This window comes from Tiliqua scincoides, chromosome 1 (assembly GCF_035046505.1).
Source record: "Tiliqua scincoides isolate rTilSci1 chromosome 1, rTilSci1.hap2, whole genome shotgun sequence".
Classification (NCBI taxonomy): Eukaryota; Metazoa; Chordata; class Lepidosauria; order Squamata; family Scincidae; genus Tiliqua; species Tiliqua scincoides.
The window spans coordinates 42,043,593-42,067,397 of NC_089821.1; the positions used below are offsets into that span (position 1 = coordinate 42,043,593).

The following is a 23,805-nucleotide window of genomic DNA, read 5'->3' on the forward strand; positions in this document are numbered from 1 at the left end:
GATGTTCATGAAGTCTGACACTCAAATGGTTAGAAAGCATGAAATCCTATGAAGTCCTTTCATTTCTAGAATGTAGCATGAGTCATGTCTTTTCTAAAACTGAGTGAAGTCGCTGTGCATTAAATATGCTGGCACATCTTCTGCTTGAGCAAATGGACCAAATGGTGTGAATTGTTAATGCCTTGCTGCTTTGGTTCACGGCTTGTGATTGATCATTTGTAACTATATCTACTCCTTGTTCCATGAAATCAAGTATGGAGTAATGGGTTCATCAGATTTTTGGGTTAAATTGAGAGTGAAGAGGTACTGTGTGAGGAAATAAGAGTCGCCACGTCCAGGGCTGGCCTTATAACAGCATGGAATCTAAAGGCGATATTCAAAACCACTTCACTCATCATACGCTTACTGCTTCTGAATAGGGTCCATTTGCAGGGGACATTTGGTAGTTTTCCAATAGACTTTATGCCTCTTTCAACTTCTGTTGCTCTATATACCTTTTTCCTATAACAATGTCTAAACAGGTTAAAGTAAAAAAAAATAATAGATTCCCATATACTTAAATGTAAAAGTATAAATAATCTTCAACTTTATTATCTAATTTTCTACCACTCTTATACCACTATGCATATTCATTAGACAGTAAGCTCCATTTTATTCCACAGAACTTACTCCCAGGTAAATATGCTTAGGAATACAGCCTTAGTTCTTGGTGCCTTTAATGTACCCAGACACTTGAACTTAGTAACAGAGGCATTTCAGCACTATAACTTAATAATATAAAGAATTCTGTCGTGATGTAAGCTTCAAAGCGGAGTTTCCATAGCCTGATAACATTTATAGCTGTTGACTAGCTACTGCAACTCCTACTTACTACTGATCAGTGCTTATGCAAAGAATGATGTATGAGATCATGGTAAGTTAAACCTGCCTATCATGCTCTGCAACTGAACAGAGCTGTGATATAGCTTGGGACAGAGCACAGGAGCTAGAAGGGACAGAGCACAGGAGCAATAGATAGGTCTCCTTAGTGCCCTATAAAGAGGTAGAGGCAATTTACTGAAGGAGAAGAAATGCTATTGTTAATGGAAATGAAACTATTTAACCAGAAGGCAAGTGGCTTTCTTGAGAAAAAAAGATTCTGAGGTCCTTAAGGAAGCCTCAGTTCACAATCGAACTATGGGGAAATAGAGAGTTGACATGAGTCAGGCCACAGAGAAATGGCTGCAGCTAACCTTCACAAGCATGGTTATAATGGAAGGAAGAGATTAAACTGGCACTCATGCCCTGAACCAAACTCCACTAGTGAGGACCTTCTCCTAGCTTGGTAGTCTTCAACAACAATTGTGCTCTCTCAGATCTGTCCTCCTTGTTATAATTTGAAAGTAACATTGATCAAGTTCCTGAGACAAACAAAAGCCTTTATCAGACCAAGGGCGTGCCTGGATAACTTATTCTTTGGGAAACCAAGGTGAAGCAAGAATACAAAATGGAGCTTCTAAACAAAGGCAGTTACAGTGTCTTTTGAAAGTGAGAGTCTTGATTGACTCAGGGAGTCTTGCCCACCTGTTCAAAGTACAGAATTTGAGGTTCACTGTTCGACCTATTTTGAGAACCTTCCAATCTCCTGATTGGCTCTAATTGTTTGCTAGTTCTTTAATGAAAGAAGACAAAGATATACAAGTTGCAGAAAAGACAAGAGCATAACAAGAGCATTAACTGTTGCACCCACTAGAACAGAGGTCTCTAAACCCTGCCTGGGGCCAGATGCGGCCCACAGCAAGCCTTTATCTGGCCCGTGACAAACCTCTGGTCCCCTGCAAGTTTCTAGTCTAGCCCACTTGACCAAATTTGACTAGAGCTGTTTTCTGGTCATGTCTGGAGGGTGTTCTGAGGGCTAGGGAGCTATGCCCCAGAAAGTCTTCTAAAGGCCTAAAAACATCACTTCCTGGGTTTCCCAAAAACTCTGAAGTAACTTTTTGGGCCATTTGAAGGCCTTAGGCTTTCGCAAGGTTGGGGAGGCCTCCACAGCCCTTAGAACATGCTCCATGTGTTTCCTGTGATGTGGTGGTCCTGAGTTATTTACTCCTGTATGTGTAAGTAAGCTGTTTGTGGGGTGGGGGAATGGGAGTCCATTTGAGTGTGTGCTTTATTTCTGTGGTGTCTGTTGGTGCTTGGAGAAATTCTGGAACCTAGAGCTCATTCATTCATTTATTCATTCATCTAAGTTCTGCCTCTAATGTATTTATTTAAATTTTATATTTAAAATATACTTTTCTGGCCCTTGACACTGTGCCAGATATTTGATGCAGCCCTCTATCCAAAAAGTTTGGAGACCCCTGCACTAGAACAAAAACAATTATATGGCAATATGGTATCTTGGATTGGCAGAGAAACTCCTGGGGCCAAGGTACTTTTACCTGCCCAAGCTGATTCATATACATTTAACTGCAGAACGTTCCATGCCCATTAGGTATAAGGAAGGCATAAGCATAAACTGCAGTCCTGTTTAGAAAATTCTGCCCTCCATTTGGTTTTTCATGATGAAGGAAGAAAGAGAACATGGCTTGGTAAGCTTGCCTGGGGTTCTTGCGCTTCTGACATTAACTCATGGCCAAAAGACAAGTGTCTAGCGCCCCAATGAGAACACTTTTGAACACTCTTTTTGATCCATAGCAGTGCTATTTCTCTTTATACCTGTTGTATTAGTTTATTTGTTCAACTTTTTTTTACTTTTTGTTAAGATTATATTGTAATTTGTTCCAAGCAGCCTTGAGGAAGTATCTCATATTAAGACAGAAGGATGGGATATAAATTATGTTAATATATACAATAAATTAAACAGTCAGAAGCGACATAATAACCTTCAGGAGTAATGGCCTTTAGGAATATGCAAAAAGAACAGCCCAGTTTAGCACTTTTAAATCCTATTGATTTCAATGGAAGACATGTTAAGTACCTGTTCAACACAGCCTTTGAAATAACTGGGACTTTAAAGTGCTTCCATTTGGTGGGATTGTGACCAAGATCTCCTGAAGAGTTGGAAAGAGAACGTATGGCACTATGTCTTACAGCCCAAAACTACTGGGCTTCACCATTGCTGAAACTAGCATTCTGGCAGTGGTACCTGCTTTATGATAGTCACAAAAGCACTCTGGCAGTGCACGAAGCAGTGTGCTTCCAGAATACCACCAGAGAGGACAGAGTGGCTTCACACATAGCAGCAGGTTGAGGAAGGCCTGCGAACTAAGGAAGATTGGTGGGGGGGGGGCAGAATGGGGCAGACAGTGGAACAGGGGGATGGCTGGGGACATGATGGAGGTAGAGCAGGGTGGTACCCAGTGTGGGTGACTTGCACAACTGCGATCCCCTCTGATGGCAGCCAGAACACTTCCTTTTTCTCCTTGGATTTGTGCCAGTTCAAGAGTTGGCACAGGTTCGAGCAGACCATTGAGTGGAGGTGTAGGGTGCTGCTAGAGGTCTGACACAAATAGGTTTAGTTGTGCTTAATGAAATGGCTAACAACAGCAGATTTTATCTGCTGGTCTGGTCAGAGTGCCAAGACTCATAGAGAGACAAATACGTATCCTGTTGGAAGGCAACAAACCGGGCTACCTGTACTAAGTTACCTAAACTATTAAGCCAAAAAATCCTTCAAACCCTGAGAAGCAATAACCACTTCCAATTGGTAGCAAATCATTTATGAGGTTAGACGAATAAAATAAAGAGTGAGACGGGAGACTAGCAGTGAGGCCAACCATGAGCCTCCCTACTCATATATAAATCAGACAAAGGGAGAGAACTAGAGGGAAGTGTAGTGTAGTAATAGTGTAAAGTAGGGCAGAAGCGCTGGGCTTCAGAGCTGTAGGCGAAACATGGCAACAATTAGGGCGGGCACACCCACCCTTTTTTCTCATCGGAAGCAAACCTTGGAATGTTTCTTGTCTATGGGAAGCTGAGAGCCTGAGGCCCAGCGCAAGGGAAACAGGGATGAGCTATAGCTTTAGAGATAAGGGTTGGTGTTCAGAGGTAAGGAATGTATTATTGCTTGGGAAACGTTTTATCAGTGACTGAGAGCAACTTGAGCCTTGTTTTAGGATTGTTTTATGAGAATGGAATAAAAGGCAAGAGAGCTGCTGGTATAACAAGCTAGCTCCTTGACTCAAGCTGACACCCTGGTCTCTATGTCTTCATTGTGTCAACTCGTCATTGCTACAGGGAAGCAGGTTCAGATGTCTGAGTGGTGGGAAATGGGCCAAACTACAACTACTCAATGCTGTGCTCTAGACATAATCCTTATGATAAGATAATAGGAGGGTTATCTTCTTCCTTCACTGAGTCCTTGCTGAATATCTTGCTACCCCAGCAAAATGAAATAGAACTGAAAACTACATTCATAAAATCCCAGGGTCTCCTTATATATGAGAGGCAGAGAGAGCAATCACTATGAATTGTCTTCAGGAAATAGCATAAACAAGGGAAGTTTAAGAGGAGGCCATTCTACATGAACTATCAATCATCATCTACACTATCAATCATCTACACTATCAATCAACTTCAACCCTATCTCCAGTCTTTCTGCTGGTGGATGGCTCCAACCATGGTCTCTGGATCACAGGTGATAGCACAATTTTTTGAAATCTACATTGAGTTAACCACAATGGAATATACTGCTTGAAACTGGATTTACATTTGAAAATGTACCTGAATTTATTGTGAAAGATTTAAAGTTGAACATTAGAGATTAATTTCAGTTGTTTCCTCTTAAAAAGGTATATATACATTTTATACATTAAACTTTTATACATTAAACTTTTCTTTTTAAAAACATCAATCCATACAAGAAGTAGCCAATTAATTTCATTCATTAAATTTCTACTTACCACTGGAAAGATCTTCAATTTTTTCTCCATGCATATTGTATAAATACTTTGCTGGTGAAGTAAGATTCAGTTTCATGGTGCAAATATCTAAAAACTTCACAAACAAAACAATTCTCACTAAACACAAACTTTTAAAACTTGTTTTTAATAACAACTTTTTAAAAGCAAATAAAACATAAATTACTTAGCAAAATGGTTACCCATTTTGTAGTGCAGGGAGAAAGTAGTGGTTTTGGAGGGGCTGCAATATTCTCTGAAAAGTAATTCTGCCTTTATTTGGGACTGCTCTCAACCAGTGTTTCCTCTCATAGTACCCAATCCTTTGCAACTTTCCATCAATGATGCATTCGCAATGCAGCCTGCAGGTAAGGGAACAAACATTCCCTTACCTTGAGAAGGCCACTCTGGATGGGTGAGCACTTTAGTCTGCCTTCTCATGTCTGCTGAAAGAAAGGCGACCATCAAACATTTTTTTGTGAAAAATGTGCCTTCCTGTATGTTGCAGACATCATCTTGGTGTCAGTCCCCTTGCCTTCAGAGCCACTTCAGAGTGGTCCCCACTAGGCCTTCTAGGTAGTGAGGTTGACCATGTGGAATGTTCTCCCCAGAGGCCTGGTCACCTCTATGCTCCTTCAGGAGATAGTAAAACACCTGATTTTTCTGTTCAGCTTTTAGAGGGAAATAATGTTTGGCAGTGGTGCCAGCGTTTTTTAGATGACTTTTCAGCTGTGGTGTTTGGTTGTTTTTTCACTGTTACTATTTTACTGTTTTTTTTTAAATTAGTCTACTTTGTTCAAATGTATTTGGATTTTGTTTTATCTTACTGTAAACCACCTTGGCTTGCCTGGATGGGAAAGAAAGATGGGGAAAGTGTTTTAAAATAAATCGATAAATAAAATAAATATTTCTTTTTCAGTTCAGATATGTATAAACATTTATATTTAATCTTTTTTGGCTGCAGTCTTATCCAAGCATACCTGGGAGTAAGCCCCATTGACTATAATGGGACTTACTTCTTAGTAGACATGCATAGGATTGGACTGTTAGGGTGCAATCCTAACAGGAACTTGGGCAGGTGCAAGTCCCTTGCGCTGGCCCAAAAGTGTTGCAAAAGAACCATAAAGCACTTTTGCTCCGCTCTGCTAGGAGTTGGGTTGGTGCACGGACACGCACTGGCCTCCCTGCACCGCCTTGGGCCCCGGGAGCAGGGTGATCGCGCCGACTGAGTTTGGCTGATGCAGAGGTCTGGGGGGGGGCATAAAGGAGGAGGCAGGAGGAAGGTGTTCCAGGACCGGGGAAGGCCGACAGTGGGTGTTCCTGGGGGAGGTGGGGCCAGGACCTGGCGGTCATGCCAGATCCCGACTCCGGTTCCCAGGCACTGCAGAACAGCCTCTGGCTGCTCCGTTCTGCTCGAATCTGTGCCACCTCCTGAGGTGACTGAGATCTGCGTAGATCTATTGGGGCCACTGCAGCGCAACATGGGGTAAGGGGAAGCAATTCCCCTTGCCTCGAGCTGCACTGCTTTCGGTCCCAGACTTGTGCTGGATACAGCGCAGGCCCGCTGGCCTGCCTGTTCCAGCGCAACTTAAGACTGGGCTGTTAGTCACTGAGGGTGCAATCCTAACCCATTTTCCAGCACCGACATAAGGGCAATGCAGTTCCTAGGTAAGGAAACAAACATTCCCTTACTTTGAGGAGGGCTCCATGAGTGCCCCCCAACTGTAAGATGCAGCATACTTCCCAGTGGCACAGCTATCCCAGTGCTGGGAAGTGGGTTAGGATTTGGGCCTAAATGACAAAAATCCAGATGTTAGTCAGAGCAACTAAGAAAAGTGCCAGGATGAGAAAGATAAGTTGGTAACTGTTGGGTCACAGCAATGAGACCACAACGATGATTAACCGCTCATGGCTAGCTGTGTTTTAAACTAGTGTTATTTGTTTTATTCTGAAGTAAGCCCATGTTCAGTAAGATTGACTGTAATCTTCTCTTACTCACTGCAGACAAACACCTCTACACTTGGCGTCCTTACCTTTAGCATTCCCCTTTTGTGGTAACTTATTTAGGGAAAAGACAAAATAAAAAGTGATCTCTCTGAAGAAGAGACAAGGAAGGCTCAAGGTTCCTGCTTGCTTCTCCCATCTTTCCTAGGTGGCAGACCTAGCAAAACCATGTATCTTGAAGCTGTTTTAAACATATTTTTTAACCCTCTATGCCCTATGGACTTTGAGCTCTCTTCCTCTTATATTTCCACAATTTAAACAAAGAAAAAAGGAACATACACATATTCAGTCGTGCCTCAGCATCCACAGGGGTTCCGTTCCCAGAACCTACGCTCTGGTCGTATCGAGAGGGCCTTCTGAGGGCCAGGACACCACGCACAGCCTCCCCAACCCTCAGAAGGCCTTCTAAGGCTTTTTGGGCGCTGAATATTGTCACTTCTTGTTTTTGGCTGAAAATGGATGTGAGGTTTTTCAGCTTCCAGAAGGCCTTCTGAGGGCTGGAGAGGCTGTGTGCACTTCCCCAGTCCTCAGAAGACCCTCCAGACATGACCAGATCACAGCTCCTGTTGTGTTCCAAGGAACAGGTCCAGTTGAACCTGTGGCTTTGGAACCCAAGGTGAGATAAAACCATGGGCCCCGAATACATGGATAATCAGTCTGGACCTGTAATTCAGAATACAGCCTTGGTCCTCTTACCTTTTTCAAAACCCTACAACTCAAGATACAGAAAACTGTTTAGATTTTCTATTTAATTTATATCATAAGTTTCAAGGAAACAAGAAAAATCAATGATAAATTTAAAAAAATCAAAGATAATTCTGCAGCTTATTTTATAAGTAGGTTAGTGGGAACCCTGTGCCTGAGCACCCTACTATTATTCCAGAGCAGAAATATTAGTGATAAAGGTGTAATTAGAAATCAAGACGAAATACTGCAATCCTGCTCTGTGTGTGAGTGAGAGAGAGAACATTTATTGTTTAAAAAATAAATTTACAACTGAATCTCTGATCATGTAATCTAATGGGCTAAACAAGTGGTATGGAAGTACAGTTTTTTTTTTTCATTATATTCCCATTATATGGGCTCTTCCATATTCAAATTTACCTTTTCGGTTTGACCCAAGTGTGCTGTTATCTCAGAACCATCCTGCCCCATACAGTTCTTAAACACCAAAAGTCTGACACTGGGCTTCTCTGTAAGGCTCTTCATGTGTTTGGAAAGCACAAGCTTGGCTTTTCTTCTCTTGACATCTCCAGGAAGGACTAGACCATTCAGTGTCCAAGTTGCATTCTTCATTAACAACAGATGGTCTGGAAGAAAAAAGGTAAAGTCAATATTTGGCTTCAGAATTAAAAGTGAACACATCATGCTCCCTTTCCCCTATTACCTTAATAACACACTGGCTGGTATCCATATAAAAGCTGGTATTTTGGGAAATACGACCCCATCTTCCCACAAACCGTGACATAAGCTGTAGCAAGCTGTCTCTACTGATAGCCCGCATAAATCATCATTCCTGAAGGGAACAGATGTTCAGGGTATGAAAGAGTAATACCACAATTTAGTCATAATTAAAATTCACCTTAGCATGCCTCTGTAACTGATCAGAGAGGAAAATTTTTCTCCTCATCTGTAAAAATAAATGTTTTTCAACACATTTGCTTCACAAAAGCAAAGGTTCTTGCCTCTTGTTCTTGGGGCACTTGGCTTTATTCACAGTTCCTAAAATCTATCTCACAAACAACCATTTATAAGTTTGAAAGAATAACCCCCTACATAACATCTTAGTACAGAATCTACAATTTGAAATTACAGGTTGTTTTTTTAAAAACTCTTAACAGGTTATTGTAATGCAATCTGCCTTCAGAACCAAGATGAGATACAAATGTAAGAAATAAGAAGTTATAAACTTTCATCTGTGACATGCAGCTTTTGAATACTTTAGACTTAATATGCAGTGAAAAGTGCTGCCACAGCCCCTACCCAGAAAAAAAAACACAGGGTGCTACTGTTTTTCACTGAGAGCTTTCAGTGCCAATGGCTATTAGTGTCCTAACATATGGGATGAGTAAAGCACTAGAGCTGAGCAAAGAGATAAGGTCTTTAGGAATTCATTTATGATTTGAGCAGACTTAGGACCCAGTCCTATCTAACTTTCCAGCACTGGTGTAGCCACAGTGCAGCCCTGACATAAGGGAACAAATATTCCCATACCTTGAGGATGCTCCTGGTTAGGAGGTAGGAAGGCAGCAGAAAAAAACATTAACAGAAATACACAAACTAACGGAAAGCCAATAAAAGCAATGTAAACTACACATCTGAAGTCTCCAACAACAAACTGATACTGGGAAGTACTGTGACGGGGGGAAAAACATTTGAATGTACAGGCAACAGAAAAGAGGATCCAAGACAGCTGTAAATTTGCAACAGGCACATGAACAGGACAGCTGGTGTTTTGTTTTTTAATTGTTGTTCCCAATGCATTTTGATAAAATCTTTGTCAAGGGAATATCTGCAAATACAAACAAACAAATCAGTTTGATGAAACAGCAGTTACCTTTGGCAAATTGAAAAGTAATCAACCTCCCATCAACCTCCCATATTATTGCATGTAGAGAAATAACCTTTTATGACGCTTTTCCCTTTTAAAGTTCATCACAAAATCCCAGAGGTTTCAGCTGTGTCCCTGAGCTAAATATGTAAAGGAGGCAAGTATTTTTCAAGGTATTTTCACACAATTTTTGAGATTTATATAGATGTATTCTATATAATTTGATCGTATTCATCGCGACTTGGATGCCACATTGACAATGTCTGATGATGTCCCCTTGGCAACTGCTTGTCCAGTGTTGTGAGATTCCTTTCAGCTTGTACAGCCTGAGGATGTGGACAGACTCCTTTGGAGTGTGAGGTCATCTGCCTGCCTGTTTGACCCTTGCCCAGCTTGGCTGATAAGAGCTGCCCAGGGTGGACTGGCTAAGTGGACAGGGGGGGTGGTCAACTCTTCCTTGATGGAGGGGACGTTGCCACTCGCTTTGAAATGGGCGGTGGTTCGCCTCCTCCTGAAGAAGCCCTCCCTGGATTCCACCGTGTTGGATAACTACTGGCCAGTCTCCAACATCCCGTTTCTGGGCAAGGTAATTGAGCAGGTGGTGGAGGCCCAACTCCAGAGGGTCTTGGATGAAGCAGATTATCTGAATCCTTTTCAATCTGGTTTCAGGCTGGGCTTTGGGACAGAAACTGCCTTGGTCGCCTTGGTGGATGACATATGCCGGGGACTGGACAGGGGGAGTGCGTCCCTGTTGGTCCTGCTGGACCTCTCAGCGGCTTTCGATACCATCGACCATGGTATCCTTCTGGGCTGACTGGCCGAGTTGGGAGTTGGAGGCACCGTTTTGCGGTGGTTCTGCTCCTACTTGGAGGGTCAGTCCCAGATGGTGGTGCTGGGGGATGCCTGTTCGACACCCTGGCCTTTGAGGTGCGGGGTGCCGCAGGATTCAGTTCTGTCCCCCATGCTATTTAATATCTACATGAAACGGCTGGGAGAGGTCATTCAGGGGTTTGGAGTGGGGTGTCATCAATATGCTGATGACACCCAGCTCTATCTCTCCTTTCCTCCAGGCTCCAGGGTGGCGGTTGAGGGCCTGGAGCGCTGTCTGGAAGCAGTGAGGATCTGGATGGGGGCTAATAAGCTGAAATTAAATCCGGATAAGACAGAGGCTCTCCTGGTTCGGAAATCCTTGATGCAGGTACTGGACTATCAGCTTGATATGAATGGGGTTGCACTCCCTCTGAAGGAGCAGGTCCGCAGCTTGGGGGTCCACCTGGACTCACAGCTGCTCCTGGATTCCCAGGTGGCGGCTGTGGCTAGGGGGGCCTTCGCTCAGCTTCGGCTGGTGCGCCAGCAGCGGCCGTACTTGGATCGTGCAGACCTGGCCACGGTGATCCATGCCACGGTGACATCGAGGTTAGATTATTGTAATGCGCTTTATGTGGGGCTGCCCCTGAAGACGGTTCGGAAACTGCAATTAGTGCAGAATGCGGTGGCCCGTGTGGTCACTGGAGGTAGGCAGTTTGACTCTGTCAGTCCGCTTCTCCGGGGGCTGCATTGGCTGCCCATTCATTTCCGGGCCCAATTCAAGGTGCTGGTTTTGACCTTTAAAGCCCTATACTGCTCTGGGCCAGGGTATCTTAGAGATCGCCTACTTCCGTACAATCCGGCTTGTCCTCTTAGGTCATCAGAGAAGGCCTTTTTACACGTGCCGCCGCCTAAGGAGGTACGTGGGGCGGCGACAAGAAATAAGGCCTTCTCAGTAGTGGCACCAACGTTATGGAACTCCCTTCCCCTTGACTTTAGAATGGCTCCCGATCTTGAGACTTTTTGGCGAGGCCTGAAGACCCTTTTGTTTAAACAAGCCTTCTGAGTTCATGGCCTTTTTAACATCTTTTCTATATCTTTTAGTATTTTTACAGGCCTGATTCCTCTATGATTTGCTGCGTTTTGCTCTTTTTATCTTACTTTTTATCTGAATATTGTTTTTATGGTATCTGTTAATGTGTTTTAATGCGTTTTTGTTTGCTGTTAAATTATGTTTTTAATCTGTTTTTAACATGTTGTGGGCCACCCTGGGTCCTTTTGGGGAGAAGGGCAGGATATAAATAAAGTTTATTAATTATTATTATTATTATTCTAAGTAGTGTGAGTATAATGGTACTTATGGCACTTATCTTCCCACTTGGTCATCTCAGGGAAGGTCCCCAACTCCCCTTCCCTCAGGAAACGTTGCTTCAGAAGGTTGGGGGACTCATGAGAACCGTGTGAAATGCAGGCTGGAGAGCTGTGATGGAAGGGGGAAAAACAGCTGAAAACCACATGGGAAAAAGGGGGGGGAAGGGAAAATAAACAGCACAAGTGCCACTGCTCTCACACTGCTTAGGGGTCCTAAGTTTATAAGTTTTTGAACTTTTTTATTCTTTTTGCAATAGTTTCTGCAAAAAATGAGTATAGTAATTTATACTATTGTCATTATTTGAGTGTAAAAGATTGAATACTAAAAATAATGGATGGAAGTTAATTTACTCCAGGGTTAGGAGAGATCAGAAAATATTCTGCAGGGCTAAAGTGCGAACAGAAAATATTTCTCCCCACTCCTCAAGCTGAAGTGCTTTCTACTGGTGCAACAGAACTTTAGGGTGCAACCCACTGTGTTTTACATTTGGTCTTTTATATAATTTTTATGTTTGGTCTCGTAGATATTTTATTAAAAACATGTTGAGAGCACCAGATAAAGGGACTAGCACTGTCCGGCTCATGCATTTGAAAAAAATCTGAACCATTTGTCAAATATTATAATGGAAGTGCTTATAGTGGTGATATTAAATATCTAAGTATATTGAAAATGTTCAGAAAATCTAGGAATGGAAGAACTGCAGCTGTCAAAAAGGCAGTGGAAATTTCTGTAAAGTAAGAGTTAATATCCCTGCTTCAAAGCATTATGTTTTCTGCCATAACGCATAGGACATTAAATCTGCCCGCACATAATTGCACAATAGATATTTTCAGTTGGATTGTTCAACTGGAGAAAATAATGATTAATGTAATACTTGTAGGTGGGGACAAGAGCAAAACATATAGTACAATCAGTTACCTCAAACCTTCAGTTAAGATAAAAAATTATTTTCTCTGCTTAGTACATTGCTAAATTTTAACCATGTAGGAAACAAATGTTTAACTGCCCAATCCTATCCACACTTTCCTGGGAGTAAGCTCCATTGACACTAATGGGACTTACTTCTGAGTAGACATGCATAGGATTGGACTGTAAGTGGTTACAAGTGATTGGTTCAATTGATTTAGAGCAGGGGTGTCCAAAGTTTTTGGCAGGAGGGCCACATCATCTCTCTGATACAGTGTCGGAGGCCGGGGAAAGAAAGAATTTATTTACATTTTAAATTTGAATAAATTTACATAAGTTTACATAAATGAATATATTAAAGATGAACTTGTATGAATGAGTGAAGGTCTTGCAATAGCTTAAGGCCTATAAAAGGCCTTGCACAAAGCAAGGCTGGCCTTTCCTTTGCTGCTACTACTGCATCACAGACATGAAGCAGCAAGCAGTGGAGGAAGCCCTCATTCCACAGCTCACGCAAAGAGGTCAAACAGTTGCCTTCACACTGAGAGCAGTTGTATCGGGCCAGTGCAGGCTGCAACAAATTTCTGGAGGGCCAGAGGCTCATTGGAGACTGGGGGCTCCCTGAGGGCCACATTGAGAGGCCTTGAGGGCGGCATGTGGCCCCAGGGCCAGGGTTTGGGCACCCCTGATTTAGAGATACAAATTCAGAAAGGAGGTATTTGGAAACTCTTGGAGGCCACTATAATTTTTTTAAGTACTTTGAAGACACAATAATTTGTATATGTAGCAACTTGGGCTATTATTGTTAAGGATAGCCATATGCCACTTTTCAACAAAACTGTTTATGTAACAAAAGAAATGAGAAAATGGTTCCCTGTTGGAAAGGGGTTCACAATCTTAAAAGCGAACAAAAAAAACATAAGGGAGATATCACAAACAGCCATAAGAAAATATACTATGCTGAGATGAACAGGGACTGTGGCTCTCCCCCTACTAAACATAAGAGATGCCAATTAGTGTATAATTACGACAGTGGAAGAATAACATTAACCATAAAATCAGTGTTAGTAGATTATAAGGCCACTCATAAAGAAACCATATCTTGATTCTAAGAACTGTTACCCCTATTGGTTAGTCACTACTGTCCCAGTCCTGGACATGGTGCTCAAGTGGATGAGTGCTGTACAACTCCAGACATGCTTGAATTACATTGATTATCTGGATCTGTTTCAATCTGACTTAAGTCCTGTACTTGAAACTGGAATGACCTTGGTCACTTTAGTGGATGACCTATGGTAGATGAGAAAATGCACCCTTGCTCATTCTCTTGGACATCTCAGTGGCTTTGATACCATCAAACATGGTGAACTAGATAGGCTGCCTGGGAAAAACTGGAGTCACTGTACTCCTGTAATTCCATTCCTATCACAATGGCTTTTTTTTCTAGAAGATGATGCTGAGGAACTATTGCTGTTCACCATAGCAACTGTGATGTGGGTGTGCAACAGGGTCATATTTCAGTGACTTAATATTGTTCTATGCAATCACCCAGAGTTTCATCAATGCATGGATGACACCTAACAGTATTTTTTCTCTCCATCATATATAATACCCTGTACATTTATTTATTTATTTATTTAAACAATTTCTACTCTGCCTTTTCCTCCACTGAAAGCAGATGTCCAAGGCGGCTTACAATTTATAGTGTTAAAAATTAATACATAAAAATACAATATACAATAGAGTGAAGAAAAAAATAGAAAATACAATACTACAAAAGAAAAAGGAAATACATGGAACCGCCTTGATGATTCTTGGAAATATCAGTTGACACGAAGTTTAGCAGCTAGATTAACTAACTGGAACTTGTTTAATGGAACATATTTCTTCAACCTTGAAACAACTGTGCAGGGTGCTGGTCCATTTCCAAGCACAATTCAACATGTTTGATTAAAATTGGCCACTTTCTCTCGCCTTCTCTTAAAGGCCTTCTGCAAGACCGCAGATCTCCTGATACAGATAGCAGCTTGAGGAAGGGTTTTTCTCTGTCGCGGCACTCCCATTGTAAAATGCAGAGAAAATCATTTGATGCCATCTCTGATGACTTTTAGATACTAATATTTCCAGACTAAAGAGTGGATTAGAAATATTTGTAAGACAAAATATGATAATATTTTTGCACATTTTTAATCCAGTTTTATCCAGATATTGAGTCCATCCAAAAGATATGGGGTGCCTCACTTTTATTCTATTTTGCGGTTATAAATATTGTCGCAAGATGCAAGCTGTTCCCAGTAAAGCTGCTTTTTGTAGTTGGTAGATGGTAATTTCTGTGACCCCTATACTGTTAAGGTGCTTTTCAAGATGTTTTGGTGCCCTCGGTGCAATTCCAATCACCACTGGGATTCCTCTGGTCTTCTGCTATGACCTTTCAATTTCTATTTGTAAATCTTTGTATTTTTTATTTTTTCCAGTTCTATTCTCCTGTCACCTGGTATTGCTACATCAATTATTTTGACTTTTTTTTTTTTTTTTCTTGACTACATTTATGTCTGGTGTATTGTGGGACAGATGTTAGCCACCTTGGGTCCCTGCAGGGAGAAAGGCGGGATATAAATAAAGTTAATAAATAATAATAATGTTTGTCTGTTTGTAGTCAGAAACCCCATAATATTTTGGCATCTTCATTTTCAACGACTTTTTCAATTTTGTGGTCCCACCTATTTCTGGCTGCAGGTAGCTTGTATTTTTGTCAGATGTTCCAGTGTATCATTGTTGCTACCTTGTCATGCCTTCGCTTTTAGTCTGTTTGTGTGATCGTTTAACAGAAATTTATTAGGTGGCCCCCTGTTTTTTTTCTGTTTCTTTACAGAGACAGCATTTGTTATTTGTTGGTGTTTTTCTATTTTGCTTTTATTGCATTTGTTCTTAATGCCTGTTCCTGTGTGGCCATTATTAGATTTTTGCACAGTCAGGTATTTTGGCTGATTTGTTTATTGAGTCCTTCCCAAGGACCTGGGATGCATGGTTTTTATCCTATAAATACTGTCACAAAATGTAAGCTGTTCCCAGTAACGCTGCTTTCTGCAGTTGATTGATGGTAAATTTTGTGGCCCCTATGCTGTTCAGGTGCTTTTCAAGGTGTTTTGGAATAGCACCGAGGGTGCCAAACACCACTGGAATCACTTTGGTCATCTGCCACAGCCTCTCAATTTCTATTTGTAAATCTTTGTATTTTATTATTTTTTCCAGCTCTTTTTTTTCCACTCTGCTATCCCCTGGTATTGCTATATTGATGATTTTGACTTGTTTTTCTTTCTCCTCGACTACAGTTATGTCTGCTCTATTGTGAGATAGATGTTGTCTGTCTGTAGTTGGAAATACCATAATATTTTGGCATCTTCAACAACTTTTTCAATTTTCTTATATTTTCGTCCGATGTTCCAGTGTATCATTGTTGCTATCTTGTAATGTCTTGTTTGTAGTCTGTGCAATCTTTTTACAGCAACTAATTAGGTGGTCCACTGTTTCATCTTTTTCTTTACAGAGACATCACTTGCTGTCTGTTGTTATTTTTTTCTAATTTGGCTTTTATTGCATTTGTTATTAATGCCTGTTCTTTGCAGCCATAGACCCTCTGTTTCTTTCTTCAAGTTGCCTTTTTTGAGCCACTACCAAGTCTTGGTGATATTTGTTTTTCCAGAAATGTCATGCAAATATTGTCCATGCAGTGGTTTATTTTCCCACTTTTCCGCTAAGTTCTTTATTTGTTCTTTTTTATAAGTCTGCTTTATTTTGTTATTTAATAATTTCAACAACAATTCTTGTTGTTAACCATTTCAAGTGCATCCTCTTGGCTATCCTTTATATATTCTTCAAGGCCTCTTTTTCTTCCCCTACTGTTTTTCTTCCTCTACAGTAGGCTTATGCATGACTAACTTTAACTGGATTGGGGACTTTCAGCACAATCCTGAGCTGCCTGGAGTGCAGGGCTGCCACAGCGCTGAAAATGGCCACCACGGCATCCTGAGTGCAACTGGGCAGCCGTTGGCGACTCCTCAGGGGAAGGGAATGTTTGTCCCCTTCCTCCCCATAAAGGAAGTAGCCCCACAATGGGGTTACTCAATTCTGTGGCAGCTCTGGAGCTACCACAGAATCAAAGAGTTCCATGTCGGGCTACGAAACCTGACACAGAGCTCAGGATCTGGTGGAGCTGAGCTCCACCGGTCCTGCCCTCCTCCCGACCTGCTCCCTTCCTCTGGCATGTGTTGTCCGTGCCCTCCACTGCCCTCCCCCATCTCCCCTGCCCTTGGAACGCCTCCTCTCCACCTCCCCATGCTTCCACCTACCTCTCCGCCGCCTCGCAGTTCAGACAACTGCCAAGCAGCAGAGCACTGGCTTTCTACCAGTGCTAGCTCAGCGTGAGCTTGCACTGGGCTAGCTCCAGCGCTGCATTGGCGCTAAGCTCCACAAACATGCCTTAGGGCACAATTGCAATAGTGTGCATTGGCAGTAAGCCAGCGTGCAGAGCTCAGGATTGGGCTATTTGTTCACATCTGGCTGCATATGCATCATTGGTCTCCGGATCCCCACCAAATATATTTTAGATCACAGAAGTCATTAATAAAATTATGTGCATTGCTTTACTCCCTCTCTTTCTTCTATATTTACCTAAGCATTTCACACATGCAGTTCTTTTTCCATTAACTCTAGTGTCTGAAAAACAACTTATGCAAAACTTTTCAAAAAATGGGATTGAATTCATTTGTCTTTAGTAACTTCATGTGTAGTATAATGCTGTAGTACAATTTTTCCCAAAACTATGACCACGAGTTATATTCAGTACTGAATAATCCTTAATAGAAACAAGTAACTTCTTTATAATTTTATAACACACTTTTCCAAATTCAACATATCCTAAAAATAACCACTCAGTCTTGAATATGATGAATTCAGCTACCCAAAATACAATTGGCCCCTGTGCTAAAAGCCAAGTCACATTCCTGTATTCAGTTAAATTTAGACATTCACTTTTATTCAAATGCTTGACTTGTTTCTGCATGCTCTGAAGTGTCATCATTTATTGCTATAGGCACAATGGCTATGTTTTAACTAGTAATGAAAGCAGTTATTATATTTTTAAATTCAATAATTTCACTTTGACATATTATTTGAAGTCTGTCTTAATTTTAATTGTGATCAGAATTTGAACATCTCATCTCCTATGCCAATCAAAATGTTTGAGTTCCTCAGCTGAACCTTTCTGTGAACTCTCCACATAAGCAAGTCAAACCATCAGTAGCATTTTAAATAACTTTTTTTGAGATTGTTAAAATATTTATGTTTAAATCTCAAACCATAATTGCAATACCTGAAATTATCAGTGGCTTAGGAAATGGACACCTATTATCTAAGCATCAGTAATTATTTTTCACATAAATAAAAAGTATAGGCTTTAATACTGATTTAAGGGTACAATATAGTGGTTCTAATATGTGTCGGGGAATGAATAATTCCTATTCACTCACAAAGTGTTTCCTTTCACAGAACAAGAGACTCTTCTATACATGGGGCCTTGTTTCATATCATATAAATGGCTAAAGTCTGCTCAACAGATTATGCTGCTACTACACAAAAACATTCTTGGCTTCCTAAAGTATGAAATAAACCATGAAACTGGCTTAATAACACTGCCATTTGCAATGCTTTTGTTCACATAACAGTTTTTTATAATATGCTGCAGGTGCAGACTTCTTAATCAATGTATTGATTTAAACAAAATAGATTCCTACTACAAGTGGCGGACAGTATAGCAGTCTGTCACATTGCAGAGGTCCTATGTCCATATAAGGTCAGAGCTTCTCAAGGGAAGACAAGGCGGAACAAGATCTCTGTAGGTCAAGATGGACAGGACAATGTTTTTGATAGTGGGAAAGAAGAAATTGTAAGTTAGAGAGCCAAGCTGAGATGTGATTATATATTAACTATGTTTACCTACTATAAGCTATCTTAGATTGTCTTGATGAGAAGACAAGATACCAATGTTTTTTGGATATGGATTAAAAAATGGATAAACAAATTGTAGAGCAGTAGTTCAGAAAGATGAACAACAGCGGTTGCAGATAATGGAGCTCACAGGAACGAGGAGTTACATAGGGAAAGCTTTGCAGGGCCAAGGCAAAGAGCAGAGCCTGTGAGCTGAATACAGTACATGTTTTGGTGCACAATCCCCTGGGGGCTGGGGACAAGAATAGGCCCTCAGTTTGGCTGTACTTGTCGTAAGAGGCGACTAAACAGCCACTAGGTAGATGGGACTCGTCAGCCTGGGAAGGTAGCTCATCTGAGAGAAGGAAAACTCTGATCCCAAACCACCACTGCCTTGTGGCTACATCCAGTTATGGAAAAGGCTTCAGGAGTCAACCTCAAGGCAAAATCTGGAGCCGGAGTCCCTGAGGCAGTTCGCGGCTGAACACAGTCATGCTCTGGCAACTCCTGAGACACCGCTGGAACCAACCATATTGGCCTCTGCCTTTCCATTGGACCATTGCAGCGACGTGGAGGGGGGGGATTTGCTGCTTGGGAAAGTCTATCCTCCATATCTACTTTACCCAGGCTTCGCACACTGGAGAGGACACTCTGTTCCAGAACCACCATTCAGAGCGCGATACTATAGTCTTCCAAGACTGAAGGATGCCAACAACACACTTTGGTGCACAACTAAAATCTACCAACAGGAAGATTAAATTTACTCAGGGATAGTGACCAAAATGGTGAAGAAGAGGAGAAACAAAACCCATATCAAAATCAGCAAACTTGGATTCCAGAAGGCCTATTGTTTCTCCCAGGGATCCAGTTTTCCTAATATGAAAATTGTTTAGTGCACAAAATGGGTACAACATCATATGTGAAAAATGTTTGTGTAACGTTTTCAATGCAAATATTTATACTGAAATATACATAATGAGAATGATCACGCAGGCAAAACATTTATAGTTATGGAGGACCGAACTATAGCTCCCACCTGTAATTCAACAATGCAAACCACATTTGTTGGTGAATACTATTAAACATGTTAAAGCACAATCATTTAATCAAGTCATAGAGGTGTTTGTTTCCGGTGAATAAGTTAGGATTATAGTCTTACTGAACACAATGGGCATACTTTTGAGTAAAATAAATAACAGTTTTCAAACACCTCTAGCCATAATCCTTCAACTGCATAACAACAATTCAAACAAACAAATCACAAAAAAAGATTGTAATCCTACCTGAGAGTAAGCCCCATGGAACACAGCAGAACTTACTTCAACATAAAAATGTATAGGATTGTGCTCTTACAGCCATATTCTAACAAGAACCCATTCTGACAAAATGTGTATACAATGTTAAATTCAGAAACCCCCCCCCCCAAAAAAAAAACAAACAAAAAAAACACCTCTTCATAGTTGCATTTCTGTTTATCTGTGAACAGCTGCTTGGAGGTCCTAGGCTGAACTTGCATACATATTTACGTAGAAGTAAATCCCCTTAAACCCAATAAGCTTTATTTCTGAGTAGACATACATAGGATTGCCCTGCTAGGGTGATACAATAAATGTGTGTGTGAAATTGAACACTAAACTTCAAAAACAAGTGTGGTCTAAATATTCTGTCCTTACTAGATACACTCAATTCTCATTATTAACTCCCCATGAATAATTTCCTGGAAATTTCCTGGTTCCTGGAAAACTTAGTGGATACTGAATCACTGATCCTGTGTGTTCAATTGGGTTAGGGGGCAAAGCAAATCAAAACCAAATTGGCATGAATACATCAGAATGGTCACAGACAGCTTCAGAATGGCTACGGATAGCTCTTCTACTACTGGCACATTTTTGCACCATCAGTATGACCATAGTGAGTTCAAAATGGCCACTGCAGATGCTGGGATCACTTCAGAATGGCCATGCAAGGCATTCTGGGGCATTCCCTGTAATTAACTACCTTTAAACTGGCCACAATAGCTTCAACACAGCTGCTGTGGATAGTGAACGGCCAATGCGAATAGCTTCAGAGTGGCCAAGAATAGCTTTGGAATGATCACAAATAGCTTCAGAAATGTAACATATAGCCAAGAACAGACCACGAATGGCACGAGATAAGTGGCATTCTTGCTCACCGCAGATAAACGAATCCATGAGAAGAGAATTGATTGTACTTGAATTGAGGAAAGACTGAGGAACGATGAGGCAGAACAAAATAACATCATTGTGGGATTAAAACAAAAGAGATGACCCAAACATTTCCATCCATAAACAGAAGTTCTTAGGATGCATGGGACTGAGTGCAAACATTTTTGTTAGTAAAATTTAATGTAATTCAATCTGTTGGTTTATTTTTTTTTCCCCTTCCTTACTTCTAAATAAATCATCCTGATGTAGTTATTGGAATAGCTCTCACTGTTGATGAATAGCTCTCACTGTCATTTAGATTTGTAAACTATTTACATTGATTGCTTTGATTCCTTTGTGATTTTAAAAGTGTAAAATTTTCAAACAAACTTTTCTTTTATAAACAGGCAGAAATTGCATGCCTCTTCAATAGTGCAGGAGTATATACTTAAAACACACACAAATTAATTAATAAGGAAAGTGAAAAATCTGTGATAAAATATGTTTAGCACCAAGTTCATTAAGCTGATGCATTTTTTTGAAAATATAAAATATGACAAGAGTGTTTAATTTTCTATATGCTTATGAGAAAAATGTGTTATACTGTTGCTTGGCATGCTGTCTGGAATTGAAACATTTCCAAATCTGTCAATAATTAGAACAGTGAGAATCTATCATTTCACTGACATTTGCTCCTTCCAGAGCAAGGCCTATTTTAAATTTGCTCACACATATTCTTGTCAATCAAGACCTGCCACAGCAAATTATATCATTTTGGTAGATCAATTGGCATTTAGCAGAAAAATCTCTCTTTCTCTATTTAAATATAATTTTGAAATATAGCTACATTCTTCAGAAGACTAAACAAAGAAAAAAGACAAGAGAAAAAAAATTCCACAATGATAATACTTTCATTTAACAGACCACAAAATGAATTGTTGATATGAATGCCTGGAAAGTCTATATACAATATAGTAGATGGATATACAATACTTAGACTAGAATGAAAATAGATGATGGCAACAAGACTTTGAATATATAATTATAATATTTTGTGCCTATCTCTCCAAGGGGGGTGAAAGTCACAGATCCTCGTAGGATCAAGTTCCCAGAAACTGGTCAGGAAGCCGGAAAGACACGGAAGAGAGCAAAAGGGTAAGAAAAGCCTTTAGTTAACAATACTAGTTTCCTGACCCCCTTCCCAAAGTTCCTGAGAATTAGCTTGTACTGTACATTCAGATCTCTGGAATGTAATAGCTTTATTTTATTAAATGTATGTGTGTGGGAGATAGGTACACACCTCCATATGTTCAAGTAAATTCAAAAATATCCTGGACATCCTATAGGCATCTAACAAAAATACTAAATAGCAGGAGCATAAGTATATTGGCCTGAACCAACCTGAATGGATTAGACAGGCTACCCATCAAATTCATGCAAGGAGATTACTTGTTGAGCTCAGCCATATTCTAAAATTTATTGCAATGGGTGGGGGAGGGATGCAGACAGGATTTGTGAGACAGGATTGCCCTTGTGCTGATTTTTAATTTTGTAATCCTTTGAAATTGTCTACTAATTGAATGAAAACTAGTTATATAGACACTGAAACAGAAATATTTCATTGATCAATTCACAACAATATAACACACAAATAATTACCGAATGGCTATTACTAACAAAGCAATCCTATACATGTTTACTTAGACTTACTTAGGGCACAATCCTAACCCCTTATGTCAGTGCTTTCCAGCACTTTCCAGTCACATTGGCCTTATGTCAGTGCTGGAAAGTAGGTTAGGATTGTGCCTTGAAAGGGTTAGCCAAAGAACTCGATAATTCTTAAGGTGATGCATATGTTATTCCAAGTATTTCCAGACTGAATTCAAAGTAATGGTACTAACTTTTAAATCTCTCATCAGTTTGAATCCAGGTTATCTCAAGGAATTCCTCATTCCATATACTCCACTGCATGCCTTTAGATTACATCACGAATCACAGGTAGCAAGAGGGAGGACTGGGTGCTGGCATCATTCCTTCCTCCTCAGCTACTCATATTCCAGGATCAAAAGGGTAAACCTCACTGCTGCTGAAAGGACAAAGCCAAGCAGAGAAAATCAGCCTCAAAAGGCTGACTCCCTGTTATGGGAAGGACTCCCAAATGCTATGCTGCAGTGTGTAGCCAAGGGTCCTGGAGAACTGGGGTAAAGTTCTGATTGATGAAGACTTAAAACAAAAGGGAAAGGAGGGTACATTTGGAGAAAGAAAAAAAAAGTACAAGCAGGTTTACAAAAAAGGCCCGTGCAATGAAAACGCACAAAACTCAAAGTAAAATAAAATAGGGATTTTATGCTCTGCCCTTGCACCAGACTGCAGAAAGGGGGGGATCATCACATGGCCCTCTGACTGATGGGTGGAACAGGGTTCTGCTTGGACTCTTCCAGGATGCCCGAGGCCCTGTTCTTGCTGGCCATTCTTTCAGGCCTCCCTAAGTTGCCTCAGAATGAGTGGGGAAGTGATTTACTGCATCCTCTACCTCCTGCAACCCAGGACAGGCTATTCATGGGGAGTGAGGTAGCTTCTCCAAATGATGATTCCAGCCCCCCCCCCCCCCCGGGCAAGGCCTTTTATTTTGATCACCTTTGGGCCATCCAACTTCTTCTGGAACTACGCCTCATATTTAGAGTGCGCAGATTAGAAAGAAAATACCAGCACTCCAGATCACTGGTCCTCGTAGTTCAAATAAGATGCAGACACAGTAGCTCCCATTTCCATATATGTCTATTTCCATATATATACACAGCAGCAAAAAAGTCCATAGCAGTCTCTTAGCAGTTCAGTCCAAAATGTTACAGACAGAATGGAGGAAGAAAACAGCCCCAGAAGCTAGCTCCTCGTCCTCCACCTTTATATTTCATTTAGCCAATCAGATGTTACATTACAGCAACCCAATGTATCAGCTTTTGATGACTCAGCATGACTTTGCACTTTCAGCTTAATTACAGGCAACTGGTCAGCTTTACCTGTAGTGCACTTTGCCCTGTTCTGTTCAGGCTTGTAAATTTATGTCCTGACAATATTCCCCACCCCAATGGTGATGTCTCCTTCCCACTGTGAGCTTATCCCAGGTGGCTACCTCCA

The 23,805-nt window shown here is 40.9% G+C and overlaps 1 protein-coding gene across 1 annotated transcript in view; it reads right to left on the bottom strand.

The window, feature by feature from the left end:
* The window catches only part of DCDC1 (doublecortin domain containing 1), a 337,894-nt gene that overhangs the window by 270,051 nt on the left and 44,038 nt on the right, over positions 1–23,805 (bottom strand). Inside the window, exons 7-8 of the mRNA XM_066636033.1 lie at positions 7,986–8,191; positions 4,881–4,974 (exon numbers count right to left, since the gene is read on the bottom strand). Of these exons, the coding sequence (XP_066492130.1) occupies positions 4,881–4,974; positions 7,986–8,191 (300 nt within the window). The remainder of the gene's footprint in view (positions 1–4,880; positions 4,975–7,985; positions 8,192–23,805) is intronic.